Below are 21475 nucleotides of genomic sequence, written 5' to 3'. Positions count from 1 at the left end.
CATATTATACCAATAGAAGCAAATTACGCATATTAACTGATGTTTTCAAAATAATTTATTAACTTTGATCATTGATTAACTTTACCAGTGTTGGTACCAGTTGCGGCCCAAACCCTAAATTAACGTACGAGTTGCGGCCCGGGTTTATGAGAGGTACGTACGATAAGGTAATATATCATATCATACCTATACAAAAATATAACTTCCCATACGTATTGAACATTTCGTTTATCGTTATTCGTTTATACGGTACATAGGTAATAGGTATATAATATAATATATATATAATATAATATATATTAAATAACTAAGGTGCATATGTAATGATAATTACTCGGGCCGCAACTAACCAATACCTAAAATATTATCGGGCCGGAATTCACCGGTCTCCAACACCGGAAACGAAAGGTCGGGCCGCAACTCACCCTCAGCCAACTTTACAAAGTTTCAATCCTACACAAATCAATATTCTTCAATGTTAATTTACTAGGTAGTTAATATAATTAGGGTTTCACTGTAATTATTAATTATTATTTATTAAGTACTTATTATAAAAAGTTAGATGCTAAAAATTAAAAATAACTTATCTTAATTTTATTAATTTGTTTATAACCAAACATTAAGAATTGGAATTATTTCCTATGATAGTTATTCAAACAATATCCAATCAGCAATCGTATAACTATAATATTTTGACTGTTTATTTTTATGTCACTCTTATATTATTCGTTACCCGTGACAACGGGGACTATATAGTTAAAACCAATAAAAAAAAGAACACAATCCTATCAAAACTCGGATCAATACATTTTCCACAACTTCCATAATGGAAAAAAATAAACTTCTGTTTATATTATTATTTTAATTTATAATATGTAATCTACAATAATTACGTAACTACTAAGATAATTACAAATTATAACACTTAACATTCAACTATTACAACTACAATATTATTGTGGCTTGTCATTGTAGCCTGTTCTACGTTATTGAAACCAAAAAACAACAAAACTGTTTATATAGAATCTACAAACCAAAAGTGGTTACGATGCAATTTCCGTACAAAAAGAAATCAACAGAGAAAACGTGAGAAATCTGTTTTCAATTTTTTAGGTGGTGCGAGGAATGACCATTGGACATGATATTTTTTTTATATAATTATTATTTTGTTTTAATATTTTGTTTATAATTATGTATGTATTTTCAACTATTTCGGTAAAATTTATTCGAAAATCAAATTAAATTAATGTTTGTATTGGTATTTAATGTCTATTATACATATATTTTCTAGTTTACGAGTATTATAACTATTATATAATAGGTAGCAAGCAGCATTTAATTTTGGAATGATTTTTTTATTGTTTACAGACTATTTTTAAATTGGGTTTTTAATCTATAATTAGTGGTCAGTTTTTTTAAGGCTGACACGACTCATATCAAAATTAAAAGTGCTTAATTTTAATAATGATATGTTAATGATTCAATAACATTAAAATCTCCAACGCATTTTTTATTTTGGCTACTGTTATACATAAATAATATCATGTTTTTGTGTTTGATTATTATTTATTAATTATTTATAACAGTTTTTTTTTCAATAATATTGGTCCGTAAAGAAATAATACCTTGGAGGTAGGGAAGTCAAAATAGCTATTATGAGATAGTGGTATGTGCCTATTGTTCCTACAATAAACAACAGAAGAAATCAGGAATATTTTAATACTCGAATAAATATCACGTACATCGTACATGTGGCTCATTATTTCCAAATATGATTTAATTTACAACAGCTATCAACATTTAATTTAAAAATACTCATTTGAGTATTTCCATATTGATAATTTCGACTTTTAATGTTTTTTTTTTTATTATGAAAGAAAATTTATAATCAGTATACAATAATTACAATGAGCAAATTTTACTAATTTAATTTACTGATTTAATCTACACCATTTGCGACTTTTAATGTTATAATGATATTTTACATATTTTACGAATTGCTACCTAATTTTAAATTTTTTTTCCTGAATAATTGTTTTGAAAATTGAAAAAAAAATGTTTAGATAAGAAGCATTGTTAGTTCGTCATTTATTAATTATTATACCTACGTTTTACAATATACAATTTAGTAATATTTATGATAAAGAAAACAAAATAATTTCAAACATAAATAGAATGGTAGCAAGTCGTTATGCGAATTCGTTTAGTTAATTACAGTAAGCCACATTTAAAAACATTAGTAATAACTTATAAAAAATATTTTCCGGAAAATTTTACTAAATCTTCAATTTTATGGTATGATGATTATGTATATAAATATTAAATGATATATTGTTAAAACTCTCCAACTACAACCCTCTACGGTATTTAATATTTATAACATCCTACTCACTGTAAGCTCTAAAATACTGTATTAAATGTTATTTCGTATATTATATTAAACGTAGTAGATATAATAATATTTGATGTATTGTACTATTTTCCTCATCAACTTGTCAGACGTTTGCAATATTCGTACGCACCATCGATTGAGCGAGCAGTGACGAATTTTAGTAAGTGACTCATCAGTCATCACCCCTCACAACCACCCATTTCAAAGTGAACTGTGGCAGGTTATTGGTTAGTCACTCATGCATAGTGCTGTGGCCGAGCCAGTGCTGCGTCACTATTATACACTCATATCACCCCTGACTAAAGGAGTGAGGGTTGTTTGTCAAAATCCCGTGCGTGGTCGCGAGTAGCAGCCATAATTTTTGGCCGGACTGCAGAACCCTAACCCACGGCTCACAGCCGAGACTTATTTTATTTCACCACCCTGTCAACTAAATATATATACCTCAACTCTCAAGGGTGAGTTAGGGAAAGTTAATAGTATTTAATTTTATCTTTTTAGCCTTAAGTTGCTTATAAGTTATAACTACCCATTTGCTTAAAATTTAAAATATTGAATACAATTTTTTATGTATATAATATATACAGGGTGATTCACCAAACATGTACACCGCTTTTTTTCCTTTAATAATGAAGTTATTCAAAATCTGAATTTCAGAATCAAGATTAATGTTAATGACTAATATTTTCAAATCCACCATAGATCATATATCATATAATCCTAAACCATATCTAATCTAACCTAACCGCACTACTACCAACTACATCGTCGATTATTGATTGGCGGCGAACAGTGGTCACGGTTGAAACTAGTAACTGATAAAGTGGGTAATAACTTACAATCAATATGTTGTTGTAGATACTATTTTTAGAATAATCATAACTAAACATTGGACTTTTTCAATGCTATAGTGTATTTGTGTGTGGTACTGTAATAATTACTATTTTACTGGTATTTTATTATAAACAAATCGTAGAATTATAATTATTATAATATACTTATTGCACTATTGCAGAGTAAGTTACTCGCGGTTACTCATTAGCCATTTGTCTTAATAGATTAGTGTGAGATCAGTGTTACATGCTATAATCCTTAGTTCTTACATATTACATACTACACATACTACACATACTACACTTAAAACAGACGTTTAGTGTTGCTGTTTAATTTTTTTCAATGGGCAATCTCAACAAATTACATAAAAGCGGAAGTGCTAAAAGAAAAAAAAATAGAAAAATTTGATAAGAAAGGAAAGTCAAAATCCTATAAGTAAAAATTTGAATTTTATAATTTTAATAAATTGTAACATTTTTTATAAAGGCTACTGATATGCTTATAAAACCTGGAAGTATTAATGTTACAAGCTTTTGGTAATTCGATCGTCATCAACTAAAAACAAACATTGCATTCAGATCTTCAAGATAACATTGGTATCTTTTAAGAAAACTATCCGTTCATCAGCGAGTTAGTCCCAAAACGATATAGAATACTGTAACTCTGGCTGGCTTTTTGTGTGCATAGTAAATTATAATTTTATAATATTTATGAACGATGCACACATTTAAATTTATAATAATCATGTAAATTGTTTTATTTCTTCAACTTTTTTAAATATCTGCAATAAATGTATTAAATATGTTTAGTAAAATATTTTCAAACTGTTTGGGAACCTATATAAAACTTACACAACTTCCCTTTCGGCCGATTCACTTTTCGACCAAATTTAATAGGTCGATCCACTTTTCGACTAAACTTAAAATAAATCGATTCCCTTTTTGAACAAAACAAACATTTATATAATAAATTTAAAATAACAAAATAATGATAATATACAATTTTTATTAATAATAATTAAGTATAATATTGATATAAAATAGGTCATTTTGAAAATTACATGATACAAAAAGTTCAACATTATGTATTTTAAGTCATATATCATCATCATACATATATATTATATAAGTGATAATTATTAAAACCTATATATAATTAATAATTATTGCCATTAATTATTTGATCAGTGGTCGTTGTGTTTGATTATGATGGATAATATATAGGTATAGGTATGTAGTATGTAACTGCAAGACCAATAGAGTCACTATCTTTTATAGCCAAGATAAAATATATCATTTTATATTTTTATAACATTTTATGCAACTTATAATTTTAATAATTTTCTATAAATATAACATAGAGTACCTATACAATATTGATTATTATTACTAATCTTTGCTATTATTTTACAACAATTATGTACCTATTATTTTTTTATATATATGTATATATATATATATAATATTATACATATTGTGACGTCATACTCGTATTAACACAATAAATAATATTAATATAATATAGATATTCTTATATTTTAAATATTTGGCCCTGATGCCTTAAAAAATTCTAATCTGGGCTTATCCATATACCTAATAAGTCAGTAATAATTATTAATAGTTAAATATTAAATAGGTATTATAAACAGTAACTATAAAACAGTATATATAATATTAATTATAACGTTTTGTGTTCGTAGTATAGGTAACAAATAATATAATACATAGTATCGTAGAAGGTTACCTATACGGATATCTACAGACAATTTATGTATCGTTCGGAGTATTGAATACTTTTTATAATATTTTACGTTATTGGATGAATATAGGTATATACTAAACTATATTAAATATATTAAGTTATTAATTATTAAATTAATAGTTGATACCCCAATTATTTCCCTCTTATATACTAGGGCAGTAGGGCCTTGAGGATATGTAATGTTCATGAAGTGGTAAACTATTATAATAAAATGTGTAACTGACACAGTCAAATTATAAAAATACCTGTAAACATATTTATGATTGCATAAAATATATTTTTACATTCTACAATAGTCAATAATATCTGTAGATATTTTGGTATTTTTAATATTTTATGTTTATTAATTAGATTTAAAAATAAATTAATGTTTTGTAAGAAGTATAATATAATTACTTTAGGTCTTAATTTATACTATTAAAATTACGAAATATTATGTTCTCATAAATATATGAGTTTGTGCACCAAAAATGACGTAATTATTTTACTGAAATATGATGTAAATTCATATTCTCCTCCAATATCGGAAGAACTTTCTCAATACTTAATTAGAAGTGTATATGAGTGAGTTATGCAAAAAAAAATTTCAAGTGGTTAAATTAAACCAATTTATATAACTTTATATGATACTGGCATACTGTACCAAAATGTAAAAATGTCAACTCTTAAATTTTGTTTTTTTTTCTTATATTTTTTGATAATTAAAGCCAATAATCATTGTTGTCGTGACCTATTCAAATAAAAAAATAAAAAGTTATATGAATATTTCCGTTTGAATATTGTTCATCGAGGTCAAAGCAAAGATGAAAGAATTATAATTATTGTTTTGTACATAGATTTATTTTATAATAATACGAAAGGGATTAGTTTCTATATAATATACTTATTTAGATTGGGTATAGTATAAGACTATAAGTTGTATAGCTCCAACCTCTAAACTAATTAATTAATAATTTAAACATACCTATGTGTTTACTGTTTAGTTTACAAATGGGATGCATCCACAAATAAAATTATAATTTATAATACACTATGGTCGCTCTAATTAGGCCAAACTGCAAACGCAACTTCTTATGACTCAACAGGATCTCTATGTTACATCTCTGCAAATATTTATTATTGCACAGACTGACATACTGCAGTCTACTAGGCACTAGCTAACTATTATGTGTACAATACTACGCATTTTGAAATATTTTTACAATACTGTATTTTACATTTGAATCAGTCGACACGAAGCATTTTTTGGAATGCTCACTTTTTCTTATAAGATCCTAATTCAATACATAAGAAAATAATATAATCTTTAGTAGTGGACTCGGTCAGTTGGTCTTGTGTAACGTATTAATATAACATGTTTTATACCTTATAACGATATTCTCAATGATGACGACGAATTCAGTGACCTAAGAGTAAAGCCATTCGATTGTGAGGCGAGTGGTGTAAGGGGAAGGGGTGTCGTGAATGACCCACTTTTACCAAACGGGGATTCAATACCGAATGTTTTTAAGGAGTTCAATATAGGCAATGCTTTAACTGTGTATATGTTACGGGCAAAGTATATCATTTGGGAATTTTATACATTGTCCGGACATTTTATACAATGCCCTCCGTATATTGGGCAATATAATAATATAAATAACGGATGAGATGGTTTAAAGAAATATGATAAATCGTAAAACATAGTTAAAATAAAGTCAAATTATTATACGTCACTAGTTTGTTTGTTCTTATGATATTTTTACAATGGGGATGTCCGCTTGCCCACATATTATACGCTTATACGTGACATATTATATTATAACTATATTTACTGATTTATAAGTTATATTATATATTTATATGTACATCAAAATGTCACGGAAGCAGTACATGCGACAATTAGTAATAATACAATTTTAAAAACTTATTACATTTTCTATTAATATTAAATATACATGTCATTATTCATTAAATCATCTCAACCGTTATTTATATTGCCCAATATACGAAGGACATTATATTATAAAATGTTCGGCCAATGTATAAAATTCCCGAGCATTGTATAAAATGACCAAATTGTATACTTTGCCTGTAACATATAAACCGTGTAAATATGTATGTATTATTGTTTCATATTTTGGTAAAAACCCAGCCTGGATCAAATCCCCTTTATAACTAAACAGTATTCTATACTATTATTTAAGGTGACATAATAATAATTATATTAGTTAATAATAAAGAGAATATTAAAGTTCCCTATACGGCTATACGTTGTAGGTAGTATATTATATGCTTCGCCGTTGGTCGTGCATCTGCAGATTGCCCGTCTTAGGTATATTGAGCAAAAGGTTACATAGGTACCTATAATACCACTCTCGTGACCGGTCGTTGGCGGCGGCAACGGTGATGTAACGATACCACATACTATGTATCTACCTATATAAAATGCATACAAGGCAGGTTACATATATTTCTATAAACTTCAGTGGGCATATAGGAACTATAATATTATTTTATTATGATAAGAATTACTTCATCCGTAACGCGATGATCGCCGCTGCCTAGTTCCTACTACACTTCCACATGTGCTAGCTAATACGCCAAAGAGGAGTTTTTCTTTCTTTCCTTCACTTATTATCCGATACAAACATAATACACTTTTTATAATTTATATTGTCACTGGCCGCCGAAAAAGACCTTCCACGCACCACTTGTAATAGCACACCTCTCACTCCACGCCAAGCGGGCACATTACACGCTATGGAATAATATGTCGTACTATGTACACACACACGCACACACCACACCATATACCCATCTCTCCGAATATGTTTACACCCACTCCGCTCGCGCTTACAGTGGTGTGTACGCGTTCCAAGAACTGGAGGAGGCGGTGGCGTTGTTCGAGGCCCACCGCGTATCGACTGCCCGGCAGTCTAGCGTCTGCAATCGAAATCCGACAACGAGTTGTGGCAGCCAACTGACACTTACACTCTGCCCACACGAGTCTACATTATCACAATATATCATATTGTTTCCACTATCGTAATATCATAGTTGTTCATAACATAACGTTACTACATTACTACTATCTTCGTATACTCACCCGTCGTCCTGCCGTTTCCCACTATCCTTTGGACGTCTCGGCGTACCGTACACGTTGACCGTACGTAGCGTGTGTGTGTGAGGTCATGTCCGCGGTCTGTCGTCTGCTGCACGTGTACGACGGCGGCGACGATTCGGTCGCCCGACATATTCTGCACCATCACCACTGCACCAACAGCAGCCGGCAGAACGTCAGCGGTGGCTCGTAGCAATCGACGGCACCAGCGCCGAGGATGGTGACGGCCCGTTGCACCCGCGGTCTCACCGCCGGAACCACTTCCGCTACCGACTGCAGGTAACTACACAACTAATATTGAAATATATTATGATTAATATTGAATGCGATGCGTTAACCTTACATAAGATTCAACAATTTACCGCGTTAGAATACGGCGTGTTCGGATTTTAAACATTTTTTTTCTTGAAAAATACCAGCCCGAACCACCGCCAACTGACGAAGAAAATGAATCCGGTATAACCACTGAAACAATTTATAAAATAAGTACTTTGTATTACCTACACGGCTCATCTAATTAATAGTCATTACCCATATGACTTATTGTGTCACATTATGTAGCAAGTACTTTTGATGAATCTGTGTCTGATTGCTGTGAATATTAGAACAACCAGTACCCTCGTGTATTGTTTGTATGACTTGTGCTGTATAGTGTCTCATCACGTTTTCTGTGTACTCTACCCGCCTCTTTCTAAACTTTAAGACTTGTATAGCTATTAGAATGCTTTAAAAAATTTCATTAGTGTATTGACTTTAAAAATATTTTTACAAATTGTATAATAATGGTTTCATAATTTTTAAAAAACAAGAAAACAATTTTTAATTTTGTTAATCATCAAATATCAAACGTTAAAACAATGACTGTTCCTCTGCCTTATGATAACTTGGACGACTTGGACATTTTACTTAGTGAAGTAGGTATCTCTTTGTACAATATTGTACACTCAAGTACTACGCACATTATTAGATATTTTTATACTCGCACAGTCGCACACATATCATATAAATAGATTAATCTCGTAAACACCTTCTTATAAATAATTTAACCCATGTGATCATTTTAAGCCATTACCAATCACAAAGGTGTATGTACCACACACCAGGTATGAAGAAAGATACTGCGCTTCTGGATCACCATAAACCATGTGTCCATTCTTTGCAAAGATTGTGCAATATATTATATTATTGAGTGATTGAGTGTGAATTAAACTGTGAATTGAAACCATGTGGCCGTATTGGTTTTAAAATCCTTCGTTAATTTTCTCCTTTGCTTTCTTGAAAACGAAACAAAACTTAATGAACTTAATCTCACGTGTTTTCTGATGAACACGTAATTCGGTTTTTTTTTATTAACATTTTTATTCAAAGACCATAAAGTCATATCAAAGTCATATTAAGTTTTAAAGATGATATTTTGGACTTCATTTCTTAATTCTTTCACCCATATTAGTTGATAGATGTACACAAATACACAATAGCGATATACTACATTACAGTTTAGGTGGTGTCGTATACATTCAAAAAGTGCTCATTTTGTGTTGTAAAATATGGTTGACCCACTGACGTTAGTCTTTTCTATAAAAAAAAAAATAGACAAAATGGTATGAGAAGGTATAGATATATATATGTATATAATATACTCATCTTTACTCACCGTATTGGAATATTACGATTGTAATGAAAAAAGGCTACAAATACACACCTTTAATAAACCAAAGAAATATTTATTTTTTAAATATTTGTAGTTTAAAAACATATTAAAAAACATTTTAGGTAGTTATTGAGGCAAAGTATATTATTGAAAAATATATCTTTGAAACAGGATCTAAATGAAAAGGGCTAAACTGGCACTTACAAAGTTCACGTTCGATTTGTATAGCATTCGTCCACTCGGATGCAATCGGATATATCGTAATAACAATTATTAATGACATACATAAGTATACAGATATAAAGTACGAAATAATATCATCGCAATTAGCTAGTAACGATAATGTGAATATAAGTTTATTACCTACTATTAATATCGAACATAGTACGTTATAATATTAAAATAATATGGTATTAAATATTATATGTATGCCATAATACAGTCGTTTACTGCAAAGAACGTCAAATCATCATAATACATATACTTTAAATTTTATGAGACTTACGTAGTGAATTACGTCTTTCTTATAGCACACGCCGGTCACGAAAACTTAAAAAAAACACTCCAAATCGTGCGGGCTGTCTATAGTCATCGCACGATGGAGTGGATATTTAATGTTAAATGATAATAATACGATACGTATTACTATTACACACATGTATTCATAGGATTACGTGGACAAACGCACGTGAGTATGTTTTAATATTATTTTTTCGTATTTTTTTTTTTTTTTTAATGAGCTGTTGAAGGACCCACCGCATGTCGTCCGTCGACCGGTAACGATATTACATCATGGCAAGACGGCTACATAATATTACACACATGCACGCACACACACACATACACCTGGAAGTAGGATAAGGCTAAAACACTCAGATCTTGGTGGGGATTGCAATTCTCCGTGCGTGGTGGTGGCAATAATAATATAATGTAATATTATTAATATGTAGGCGAGAAAAACGAGGAGAGAGAAATCGAGAACGAACTAAACTAAAGAGAATATAATATCGTTATAATATATTAATATTACCTACTACGATAGTGAAAGTCACGGCGGCGGTGCCGAGGCCGACGACCGGCGCTCTATATATGATTATTATTATTTATGTTGACGAGACGCGCCGAGAACCTTACGATGTTCTACAATAATAGTTTAATACAATATAATATACCTACTGTTCATTTGTCTACAGTATGCCCTTGAAAAAATATTGTGTCGGAAAAAAAATTTTAAATGCTTTATGAATAATATATAACAAATATAAGCATCATAAAGTACCATAATATGACCGCGTTGAATCTGGTAAAAAAATTGTCTACAGAATGTAATAATAAAATAATTTATTAATCGAGAACAAACATGTTTTCCAGTTATATTTTTGGATAAAACCATAAAGCCAAAATATTTCAATACTATACCACTAGAAATGTATCTAACAGAAATAAAATAAATATGATTATAAAACAATTCATATATTATATAACTTAGTAAACGAAGAATATTTCAGTGGTATTTTCGTGGTTTTGATTGATGAGGGAGAAGAGGTTATAAAAATTGATTTTAAAGTTAGCTATATGATAGTAGCTTCTTTACCTCCCTAAAACCGAAAGGAAAATAGGATACATATTATTATTATTGTACTTATGATATGATAAGTAAGGCACAAGCGTTATAATACAGATCACTGATTAGATACAATTACAAAAAAACATTTAAATATATAAAAAAATTTAATTGTAATTTATAAGATTATGATATATACTAAAAATTTTCTTGGTTTTTTAAGGCATGAAATCTAGAAATTGTTCAGGATCGACAGGATCAATAAGCATCACCTCGTGTGGATAGGATAGCCCCAACTATATCACTCATTGATTAAAAAATAATAACGAAACTTACAGAATACCAACTTGTAATTGCATCAACTATAATAATAAGTCAATTTACTCACAATATTGAGTAACTAAAAAAAATTTTCCTAATTAGTCTAGCCGCTTGCCTATTTTTAATTTACACTTAGGTACTCTACAAGCTACAACCATGAATAAACAGTTATTGTGCTATAATAATATTTTGGATAAAATGTAGAAATATTGCAGTATAGAGTTGTAAGTAGGTGTTGATAGAAACATTTTTAACTTCCTAAAAAGTGCTTGCCAAAAAAAAATAATAGATCATATTTTCGTTAAAATAATAGTTCAAATTATAAAAAATCTTCTCTTCTTGTTTTCAACAAACCTAATTGGTAATCAAACCATCACATACGAAAAAATCGAAAACGTAATATTGTTACGTTGTCATCGTTGTACATACTCGTATTAACACGCTGCATGATGTGCATTCCGTGTAGGTACAGCATATGCATACCAACTATCAAGTGCAAACGGAAGAACTGGACACGATTTAGTTGAAAAGTTACGATAGCTGGTTATGTATATAAGAATTTCGGTTACCTAAAATTGAACTGATCGGTAATTATATTCTATCGACAAGTGAAATTAACTAAATTTAACGCACTTAAATCTACATTTAGTAAATTAAAGTTTGATTTTCTTGCAGTGTATAAAATGGTTGTTTAGTAAAGTATTTAAGTTTAAACTATAATTTTATCACAAACCTGCAATATCTACTTATGTATTAGGCTACCTATTCTAATAATGTTTAAAAAAAAAAAATAATCAATTGAAATTAAATGTTATATCGACATACGAGACGTAGTGTGACACCCTCTTTTTAAGGGGTTTAAAATAGGCAATTTTAACTAAACTCTATCTTATATTTTTAATTATACTAAATGTTCAAATTAACTTATAAATGGTACCGTGTCGGCACCGTTGTTGGTTATTATATATTGCATAGTTAGTAAATATAAATTGAGTAAAAAACAGGTTCAAAACATCAACACAATAGATTTTAAAAAGTTAATGACGTTTTTTGTATGAGTGATTTCAAAAAAAAAAAAACCGTATGTCACAAAAAAATATATTGTCTCATGTATAAATTTGGTTTTCAATTTTTAATTTAAATTAATAATTGTCCTTTTTCACGTTAAATGATTTTGTACAAACAATTATTGTCGATTTGCGGCGTCCTTTTAACATTTCGTGACTGATGACATCAAATTGTATTAATTTACATGATAGTTATTAGTTATAGTGTTACTGATATCCTATATAGCTGTAGCCTACCAATTATCGATCTGTTTGAGTGGTTTTTGCACGTTTTAAGAAAGAAAAAAAAATCAGGTTTTAGTTTACAATATTCTGTGAAGTATTTTAACAATGTCAGGAAGTGACCTTATTTACAAACAAGTATTCTCGACCGGACAATCATTAGAGAGAACGATCCACTGCTGGTAATGTAGTAATGGACAATGGCTTGAGGGTTCGCGATTATAAGCACGCGTGAGATGTTTTTCGCGCGCGCAAAGTGAAGCGTAGGCGTGGGTGCGCGCGCACAACTGCAAAAGTATATGCATAACAATATTATTGTGTTACGCGGTCAGTGTGCATAAGCATAATGTAACGGTTACGCGGATGTCGTGTATAATATTATAATATCGTAATTAAAATATAACATTATATTGTTTAATCAATTTTTATTAATACGGTATTCTTCTGTATCATCGCGCGGTAAGAAAGCGTATACTATATAATATCCGTTAATGACTATGTAACATTTTTATTATCATTATAATATATGATACAACAACAATAATATGTAACATATCGTGAGTATATGTGGGTACCGCGGCCGCGCCTACCATTTTCCGGTCAATTATCGCTTTAATAATGTATATAGTCATCTACCGTAGGCACGGTAGTACCATACTTGTAGGCACTATTCTTGCACTCGTATACTTTAAGTTATGCCTAACTACCTCCCCACGATGCGCACCACGTTCGTGTCATAGCAATAGAGTGTTCGTCTCAGTCGCGTAATAGTATCCAATATTATCATTATTCGTCGGCGTCTCACGAAAAAAATTAATATGACGACGGAGTCTTCCGGTTAGATCGACGTCGCATGATATAGGTCTTTTCATACCATCACGGCGACTCGCACAGAACACTACACACGTCTTCTACATCAACTTATTGTTCACATAACTACATAAGAATGTTATTCTTCCTATTAACTTTAAAACCGGCTACGGACATACAGTACGTTATTGTTACAATGTGTTACTAGTTTGTTTTGTGGCATATTTTTTACACAATTCGGCAAACAACGAACTGTAATCGTTGATATTTTTATTTTATTTGAATTTCAAATAATATCGATATTATTATTAAACACGTGTCTTAAGATTATATTTATTACGTATAAACTGAACATAAATTAAATTATTTTTATTTTTAGTTTATTGTATTTTAAAACAAGTATTGTAAATATTCAATTTGATTATCAAATGCATCGTTCTGACTTCTGAAAAAAGTTATAAGGCTCTGGTTTTGCGAACATGAAATTGTAGCGCTCTAAAGTACAGATAAATCTTGTTTACATTATTTGTATTTATTTTTTCTCGTTTCTTTTACACAGTGACTTTGGCCACTCCGTAAACAACAAGCGAACATCGCCAACGACGAGCATTTGTCACTGCTTGGCCTGTTGTTACATTACCACGACCGTTACACCGAGCCTGCGACCACCGGTGTCCACGACTTCCAAGAGAAATAGCGGTAAGGCAGCCGTTAACACAAGTGTATCTTCCGAGTGCGAACCGCCATCTGAGGCTGCTGCGTTTGTCGCCTCCGCTTCCGCCGCGGCGTTCGTTTTGTTGGCCGCTCTGTTGGCCGTAGTGCTGTCTTCGGCCGCACTCTTGACCGTCGCGTCCATGGTGCCGATGGCCGACGCGGCTGCGCACGACATCCATCAACCACAAGCAACCGATTACATCAATTTGTGGCACCATAAGCAGCAGCAGGTTGGTGGTCAACGGATATCCGACAACAGCGGTGTGGTACGCGACGATGCGTCAAGACAGAAGAGGCAACTGTTCAACAAGAACACAAACCGTGAACCTGGAGTTGTGGCGTTGACGTTTTCGCTGATCGGCGGAGTGAGTATATTTTATATAAAACAATTATATACACAATTCGGTGCTTATTTTCACATTTCGCGAGTGAAAAATAGGTACCGAATGAACCCTCGACGGCCATATATAATATGACCTATATGCCCTAACCGCGGTGTCTGACGTCAGATGACGGACAGTAATTTGCCATGCCATTATCATTGTCTATAAAATAGCCGCGTCATGTTTTTAATTTGTAATGTTATATTATAATATATTGAACTGTTAAAAACAAAATTATCAATCTTTTAAATCAGTGATGTTATTAACTAGGTATATTATATATATTATTTAATGACGCAATGTCAATCATTAATTGCTAGAGCCTCAGAGGAATTTTGATGGCTGCAAACCGATTACCTCTCATCCGTAACGTATGAACTTTTAGTTTCGTTACTTTCTTGGTTCAATCATATATAAACTATAAAATATATACCTATAAATAGTATAGCGTAAACATAACTATTGATGGAATAAAACTAATACTTCTAAAATACTAACGGATAATTAATTTTTATGGTATCTTAAGTTTTAACTTTATGTTTATTGAAACTAGTAAATGCTCTATAGATATTTTATTTATTTGAACATTTTACTTGCCAATTTTACACTCGTTTTATGGATTTTTTATGTGTATTTAAAAAATAAAAATAAACATACCTTTTACTCCATTCCAAGCCTTTATAATATTATATCCATATATTTTAGATGAGCTTGTCCATCACTAAATTTGTACAATACCTATAATTAAACGATGACTGCAGACATTTTTACTCTCCAAAGTGTGGCAAAATAATGAATTAATCAATAAAAAATATTGGCATGAACATTAGAGGAGGGAGCATGATAGTGAGTTAGTATAATAGAGTATTTAATATTTATAATATGAGTTGAGAAGAGTGGTAGCCGTAAATTACCAGTCCACTAATCTACTTAACTAAACTTTAAAAATTGTAGTAAACTACTTGTTCAAATTTAGATTTTTATAGATTTAAATTCTAAATACTTCGAATAATATCTAAGTATGATATTTAAAATATATTTTATCATTCAAAATAGTAATATAATGTCTAATTAAAAAAAATTGTAATATAATATTGTAGTTACTTGTACTTTTTGTTTAATAGTAGGTATATTAAATTAATAATAATTATATAATTTAATATACCTACTTTTTATTCATAATATACCCCCCCACCCCCCCCCCCCCCAAAAAAAAAAAAAAAAAATTAATTTTAAATAATTATTTGGATCCGTAATAGTTATTGTAGTTATATTTCTATACCTATATACAGTAAAAATCACAACCTTTATTTCTATTCTGCTTTCTCTGTGTTTCAGACTATTTCGGACGCCCGTCAAGCATTCCGGAACGTCTCAAATATCGTACGCGACACAATCAGTGAGGCGGCCAAAGATCCTACGGCCACTACCGCCGCCACTGACCAGATGATGATGGCCGCCGTCAATACCGCGGACAACGAGGTCGGCGGTGGAGTGGCGTCCACCACGGCAGCCACGGACCAGAAGATGGCTGGCGAAGCGCTGGGCAAACTGTTCGGTCGTAACTACCGTGGTCTGCGCAGATTGTTCGACTCCGAGCTCCGGTCCGCCGTAAAGGTCGGTGTCCCTTTAATACAGATCGATGTACACTTATAATATAATATTGTTGTTAAGTTGTAAGCCAGCGGTTCTCAACCTGTGGTACGCTAAGGAAATCTACGTTTATAAAAAATTAATTTACTAACAAAATTCTATACATATAGCATAAACGTATACATTATTAATAAGCAAAAATATGGTCAGGTGGTACGCAAAAATTTTCAAATTGTGTAGGTAGTACGTGACTATAAAAAGGTTGAGAACCGCTGTTGTAAGCCGATGATTTTTTGCACGATATGTTTTCGATACGATATACCAATATTAATCTCTTGTCGTGCAGGTCAGGGTCTCTAATCTTAATACGTTGAAAATAATAAGATGTCGCAATAATCGAATTTCAGGTCTACAGTATTGAAAATATCCGTCTTGCAGTTTATTATCATGCTATAACTTATATAGTTATACATAACTTCACCAGGATCGCTCGTATTATGTTTATAACTGGGTAACTGATTAGGTACAAACTAAACCTTTGTGAATGTGTATTCACCACTTTACAGTCGTCACCGACGTCACCTTTCAATAATGTAATCAAAATATCTGAAATAAAACAACATAACTGAGTGACTCTTTTTTAAAAATGTTTTCTGAAATATTGTATGCTGAAGAAGACGATGGAATCTGAAATTTAAAATGCTAATGGTTGGCTTGAAATCTATTTGAAGTTGGTAACTTTTAAGGTTTTATGGACCTAGGTGATTTTACATGACAAATTGAGGTATGTTTCGGATGTACGGAAATGGTCGATTGAACGCTGCGAGCGAGTGACCCTGCTGAGTCAATAATATGCGCTTATTAAGTTAAGCTAGGTAAAAACAACTTTCTTCTATGGCTATATTAGTAAAACCTTAGATTTTCTGTTAAATTCAGATTTCACAATCGTTTTCAACATATAGGTATAAATACATTAATTAACAGAAAAAAAATTCAAAAAACAGCCATCCTGTAATGTAATTTTATCGAAAATTTGATTAATTTACTATATATTTATAGTCTTTCATATTTTTCCACACAATATCTAGTTTATATATGAGTTTATAAAAACACAATAATAGCATCGCATGTAAGTTACTCTGAACAGTATACAGTAAATTTTTCTAAAAATGTCATTAGACTTGTCTATATCAAACGCCTTTGACATCGCGACCGTACTATTGATAACTAATCCGTCGGAATCTTATGACAGCGACTACGCAGTATAATAATTTAATGTCATTAATTAATTACCTATTGTACTTCTGAATTTACACGTTTATAGACTAAAGTATTATTATAAAACATATATATATATATATTTTGTTGTAATTGAAATTTTTGTAATTTATTTGTTGTTTTACTCAACGCAGAACTCGCCGGGCAACATCCGCGATTTCGCAGTCGAGTTGATGGGCTCCATCGGCCAGAGCCTCAGACCATCCAATCTGTTTTCTCGGGGGCCGACTAACGGCACCATGACCACGGCCAGCCGGCGATGATGACGCTCAACGGTGTCGTCGAAAGAGGCATATAGTCAATGTCAAAGTCATAGTAGTCAGAATCGGAGGCGACGGAAACACTACAGTGCCCATGGTCCACAGCCTGTCGCAATTACATGATAATTATTATACGATAAATCATAATAATTAATAGTATTAAACAGCCATACATTTATCGATCTTTAACCATATTTTTTTTTTTTTGTGCAGCCGATTGAATATTATACATATTATTTATTGCAATATGTATATGATTCGAAATATTTATCATCAGTTATAGTCAGCATTAGTAAATAATAGTAGGTAATTTGTAGTTTATTAATAGTTTGTATAATTTATTAGAGTACAATGGGAACGTATAGATACGGTTTTTTATTTTTCTGTAAACGCACTGGTCAGAGGAGTTGGAGTGAATACATATATGGATATAAATATATAATATGTGTATTTCTCTGATCCGCCATAATAATCTTAAGGAGTATGCTGTGCGTACTTAGCCAGCAAATGTATATATATTTTTTTTAGAACTGTTTTTACCATTATTATGTCGTATTGTTTTTCGAAAGACTCAAAGTGTTATACTTGTAATAATATTTAAAAAAATTGTATGAGTGTTATAATATTACTTTATTTAATGTAGCCATGTTGCACGTGATATTATTGTACAATGCGCGTTTGTTGATTATTTATTCAAAATATATTGTATTCATACTATTCCATGCGAGTACTTACATTATTATCATATGCATGATTGATTGCAAAAGCTAATATCAATTTGTAAGATACACTATAATATATTACAATAGCGATATAGTAATTTTAACATAAAATTCAGACACCAAAAGCCAACTATGTTATATAAAAGAACACACCTTAATTTGATATTAATATATCGCTATGTTAATCTCGCACATACACGTACATGTCTAAAGATCGTGAAAAATGAAGTTTATTCTTGTTTACTATAAAAACTATTGAAAAATAAAAATGGTAGTAAGTTAAACATACTTTCTGAAATCCAATTGCAATTTAAAAAAAATGGTAGAATTTATGAGTTTCTAGACTAACGTCATTAGGAACCGTTTTTTTTTAAACTTAAAACGTTATGTAACCAAAATGAAAATATATATAATACAATTATTTACAGAAATTTATAAATAATCACTTAATTTTAAGATTCTTTAAATAGCCTGGATATTTTGTCGAAGAATTCTAACAACATTAAAAATTAAAATCAGACCTTTCTAAGTTTGAGTAATTAACCACCACTTTATTGATCTAAAATACACGAAAAATACGTGTGATTCAATTTCCTTAATTCAAGTTAGATTTAAAATAAAAACGAAGCGCCCCTTTTATAATGAACATTGTTGTTTGGTTCAGTAGTAGGTGCATTAGAAATTTAAAAATCCAGAAAATGTATTCAGTATATATATATCTAAACAAATTATACAACGTTCTAAGTAACTTATGACCTCCTGCTCTTGGTCTTAATGGTAAGACTTAATTTGTTTTTTAAGGGGTTTTATAAAGATAATTTTGATAATTTTAAATTTTGAATATATTTGAATACTAATAATTATAAGTAAGTATTACAATAAATCCCATAGTTACTATCGGAGAAATCGGTGAGTAGTCAGTTTCAATTCTTATTTTTCTTTAGTGATATTTTTTATTTGATGGTTGGTATGATAGTATTTTTATTTTGGTAAAATTGTTTTGTCCAATGAGTAATTTAAATTTAAATTTATAAATACTTTTATAGTAATTATATCTTTAATAATATCTATATTATAATTATATTTTTGATAATGGACAATCTAACTATTGATTGTATTTATAAATTAATTGTAAAATATAAATTTATCATTTTTGTACTCCTTTATGAATTTTAGTAACTAAAATATAAAAACATATATATACTTTATACAAGGAAAAAATATGTTTTTACCATGTTTTCCAAGATTAATTAAGATAACTATGAGCGACAATCTATTATAATATTATGTATAATAAAATTTTCATGGGGAATAGTATAAGTAATCTAAAGAAATGTATAAAGCAACGTTTATTAACCTTTTTATATCCGCGTACCACTTACACAGTTAGAACATTTTCATGTAGGTACCAGTTGACAAAATTACCTGTTTTTTGACTATCAAAAATCTACGCATTATTTTACATCTAATGAATTTTATTTTATTAGAAATTATGAAAATATGATGTGTATTTAACGCACAAAAATAAAATGAAATTTATTATTTATATTGTTACGATTATTATTCGTGTTATTAATATTAAATAAAATAAATAATACAAAATTAAATTAAATTAATATTTTTAAATTAACTAAAATAATTGTTATTTTAGGTTATTTAATATCTAATTTCAACTATATTTGAACTTGAAAGTTAAAATAACTATATAAAAAAAATGTGTTTGTATGGTTCTTAGATTTTTTGTTAAAAAATTAACTTACTACTTACATGAAACCTTATTTAAATTTTCTATTATATGAACTTTTTAATCTTTTTGAACCAACGAATAAGATTTTATTGGCATTTATAGAATAAAAAACTAAAAAAATAGGAAATTTCAATTTTCTTTAAATAACTTTAAAACTGTTGGAATATTTTTAAAAATATATTTGAAATGTCAATATAAACATTTAATAAAAATTTCATATACATATATGTATATAGACGATAAATTATTACACCAATCTCCAAAATTGATTTTATTGAAAACGATTTTACAATAGATTCACTTTCCCACAGCAAAAACTACTGAAGTTGAAAATCGAAGCATTTTTTCGTCAAGTAATAGTGTACACACACTCACATACACTCATCGTTGTAAAATCAATTACAACTCGCTCTGCAGAATCTGAAAGAAATGCTAGTGGGACAGCAGTAAGGATTGAAAATACAATGAATATATACTCTTACGGCTTTCAGTAGGTATATCCTTTGAATTTTTTTTTTTATTTATCACAAATCGTTTCTTCAAATAATAATATAGAGAACACATGTAATGTTTAGTACATTAATCATAGTTACTGCTAAATGAAAAAAATATACAAAATTAACCAAAATATTCTGTTTTATAGTTATTAATAAATAAATAAATCCACGATTTATTCAAATATCAAGTATTAGTTTATAGTTTATGATTCAAATAATTAGAAATTTTAGAATAATAATATACATTAAAACACGCTGTTTAATCGAAGGTGATTCTGTACCTCCTACCTACGTGTATAAGGTGTATGAAGAACAGGCTGTAAAAAATAATAATCGTATATTTCACGCGCTCTGTAGGTACATTACATCATTGTACAATTTTTCTCATAAATTTTTTATCTTTTCAATTCAATATTCATTCGGTAATCTAGTAATTAATATTTGATGATGTACGAGGAATTTATAATGAGTCATGAGCATATCTATTGCCATACCGCCGACTCCGCGGTATAGTTGTAACACTACGAACCATTACCTGTTAACGTAATTCTGTCAA

The 21475-nt window shown here is 30.0% G+C and overlaps 1 protein-coding gene and 1 long non-coding RNA gene across 4 annotated transcripts; one reads left to right on the top strand and one right to left on the bottom strand.

Moving 5' to 3' along the window:
• Nucleotides 1-7895: 7895 nt before the first annotated feature.
• On the top strand, nucleotides 7896-18673 carry LOC107164001 (uncharacterized). 2 transcript variants are annotated; one of them, XM_015511660.2, is made up of 4 exons: nucleotides 7896-8369; nucleotides 14285-14804; nucleotides 16161-16439; nucleotides 17828-18673. In XM_015511660.2, exons 1-4 carry the CDS (start codon nucleotides 8308-8310, stop codon nucleotides 17954-17956), a joined length of 990 nt encoding a protein of 329 aa, XP_015367146.1. In that variant the 5' UTR covers nucleotides 7896-8307; the 3' UTR covers nucleotides 17957-18673. The 2 variants fall into 2 exon arrangements, with proteins under 2 accessions (XP_015367146.1, XP_015367147.1); XM_015511661.2 differs by lacking the exon at nucleotides 7896-8369 and adding an exon at nucleotides 13666-13905.
• Nucleotides 8418-10330, bottom strand: LOC149062327 (uncharacterized). Of its 2 annotated transcripts, XR_016189420.1 has the most exons (4): nucleotides 9946-10330; nucleotides 9745-9792; nucleotides 8622-9665; nucleotides 8418-8555 (listed from the first exon to the last, which is right to left on the bottom strand). It is a non-coding gene; the product is annotated as an uncharacterized LOC149062327 (long non-coding RNA). The 2 variants fall into 2 exon arrangements; XR_016189419.1 differs by having other exon boundaries at nucleotides 9745-10330.
• Nucleotides 18674-21475: the final 2802 nt, after the last annotated feature.

This window comes from Diuraphis noxia, unplaced genomic scaffold (genome assembly GCF_037042655.1).
Source record: "Diuraphis noxia isolate RWA-SAM2 unplaced genomic scaffold, SU_Dnox_SAM2 contig0001, whole genome shotgun sequence".
NCBI lineage: Eukaryota > Metazoa > Arthropoda > Insecta > Hemiptera > Aphididae > Diuraphis > Diuraphis noxia.
Note: the sequence above shows the minus strand (reverse complement) of the source record. Positions and strands in the feature narration are given on the sequence as shown.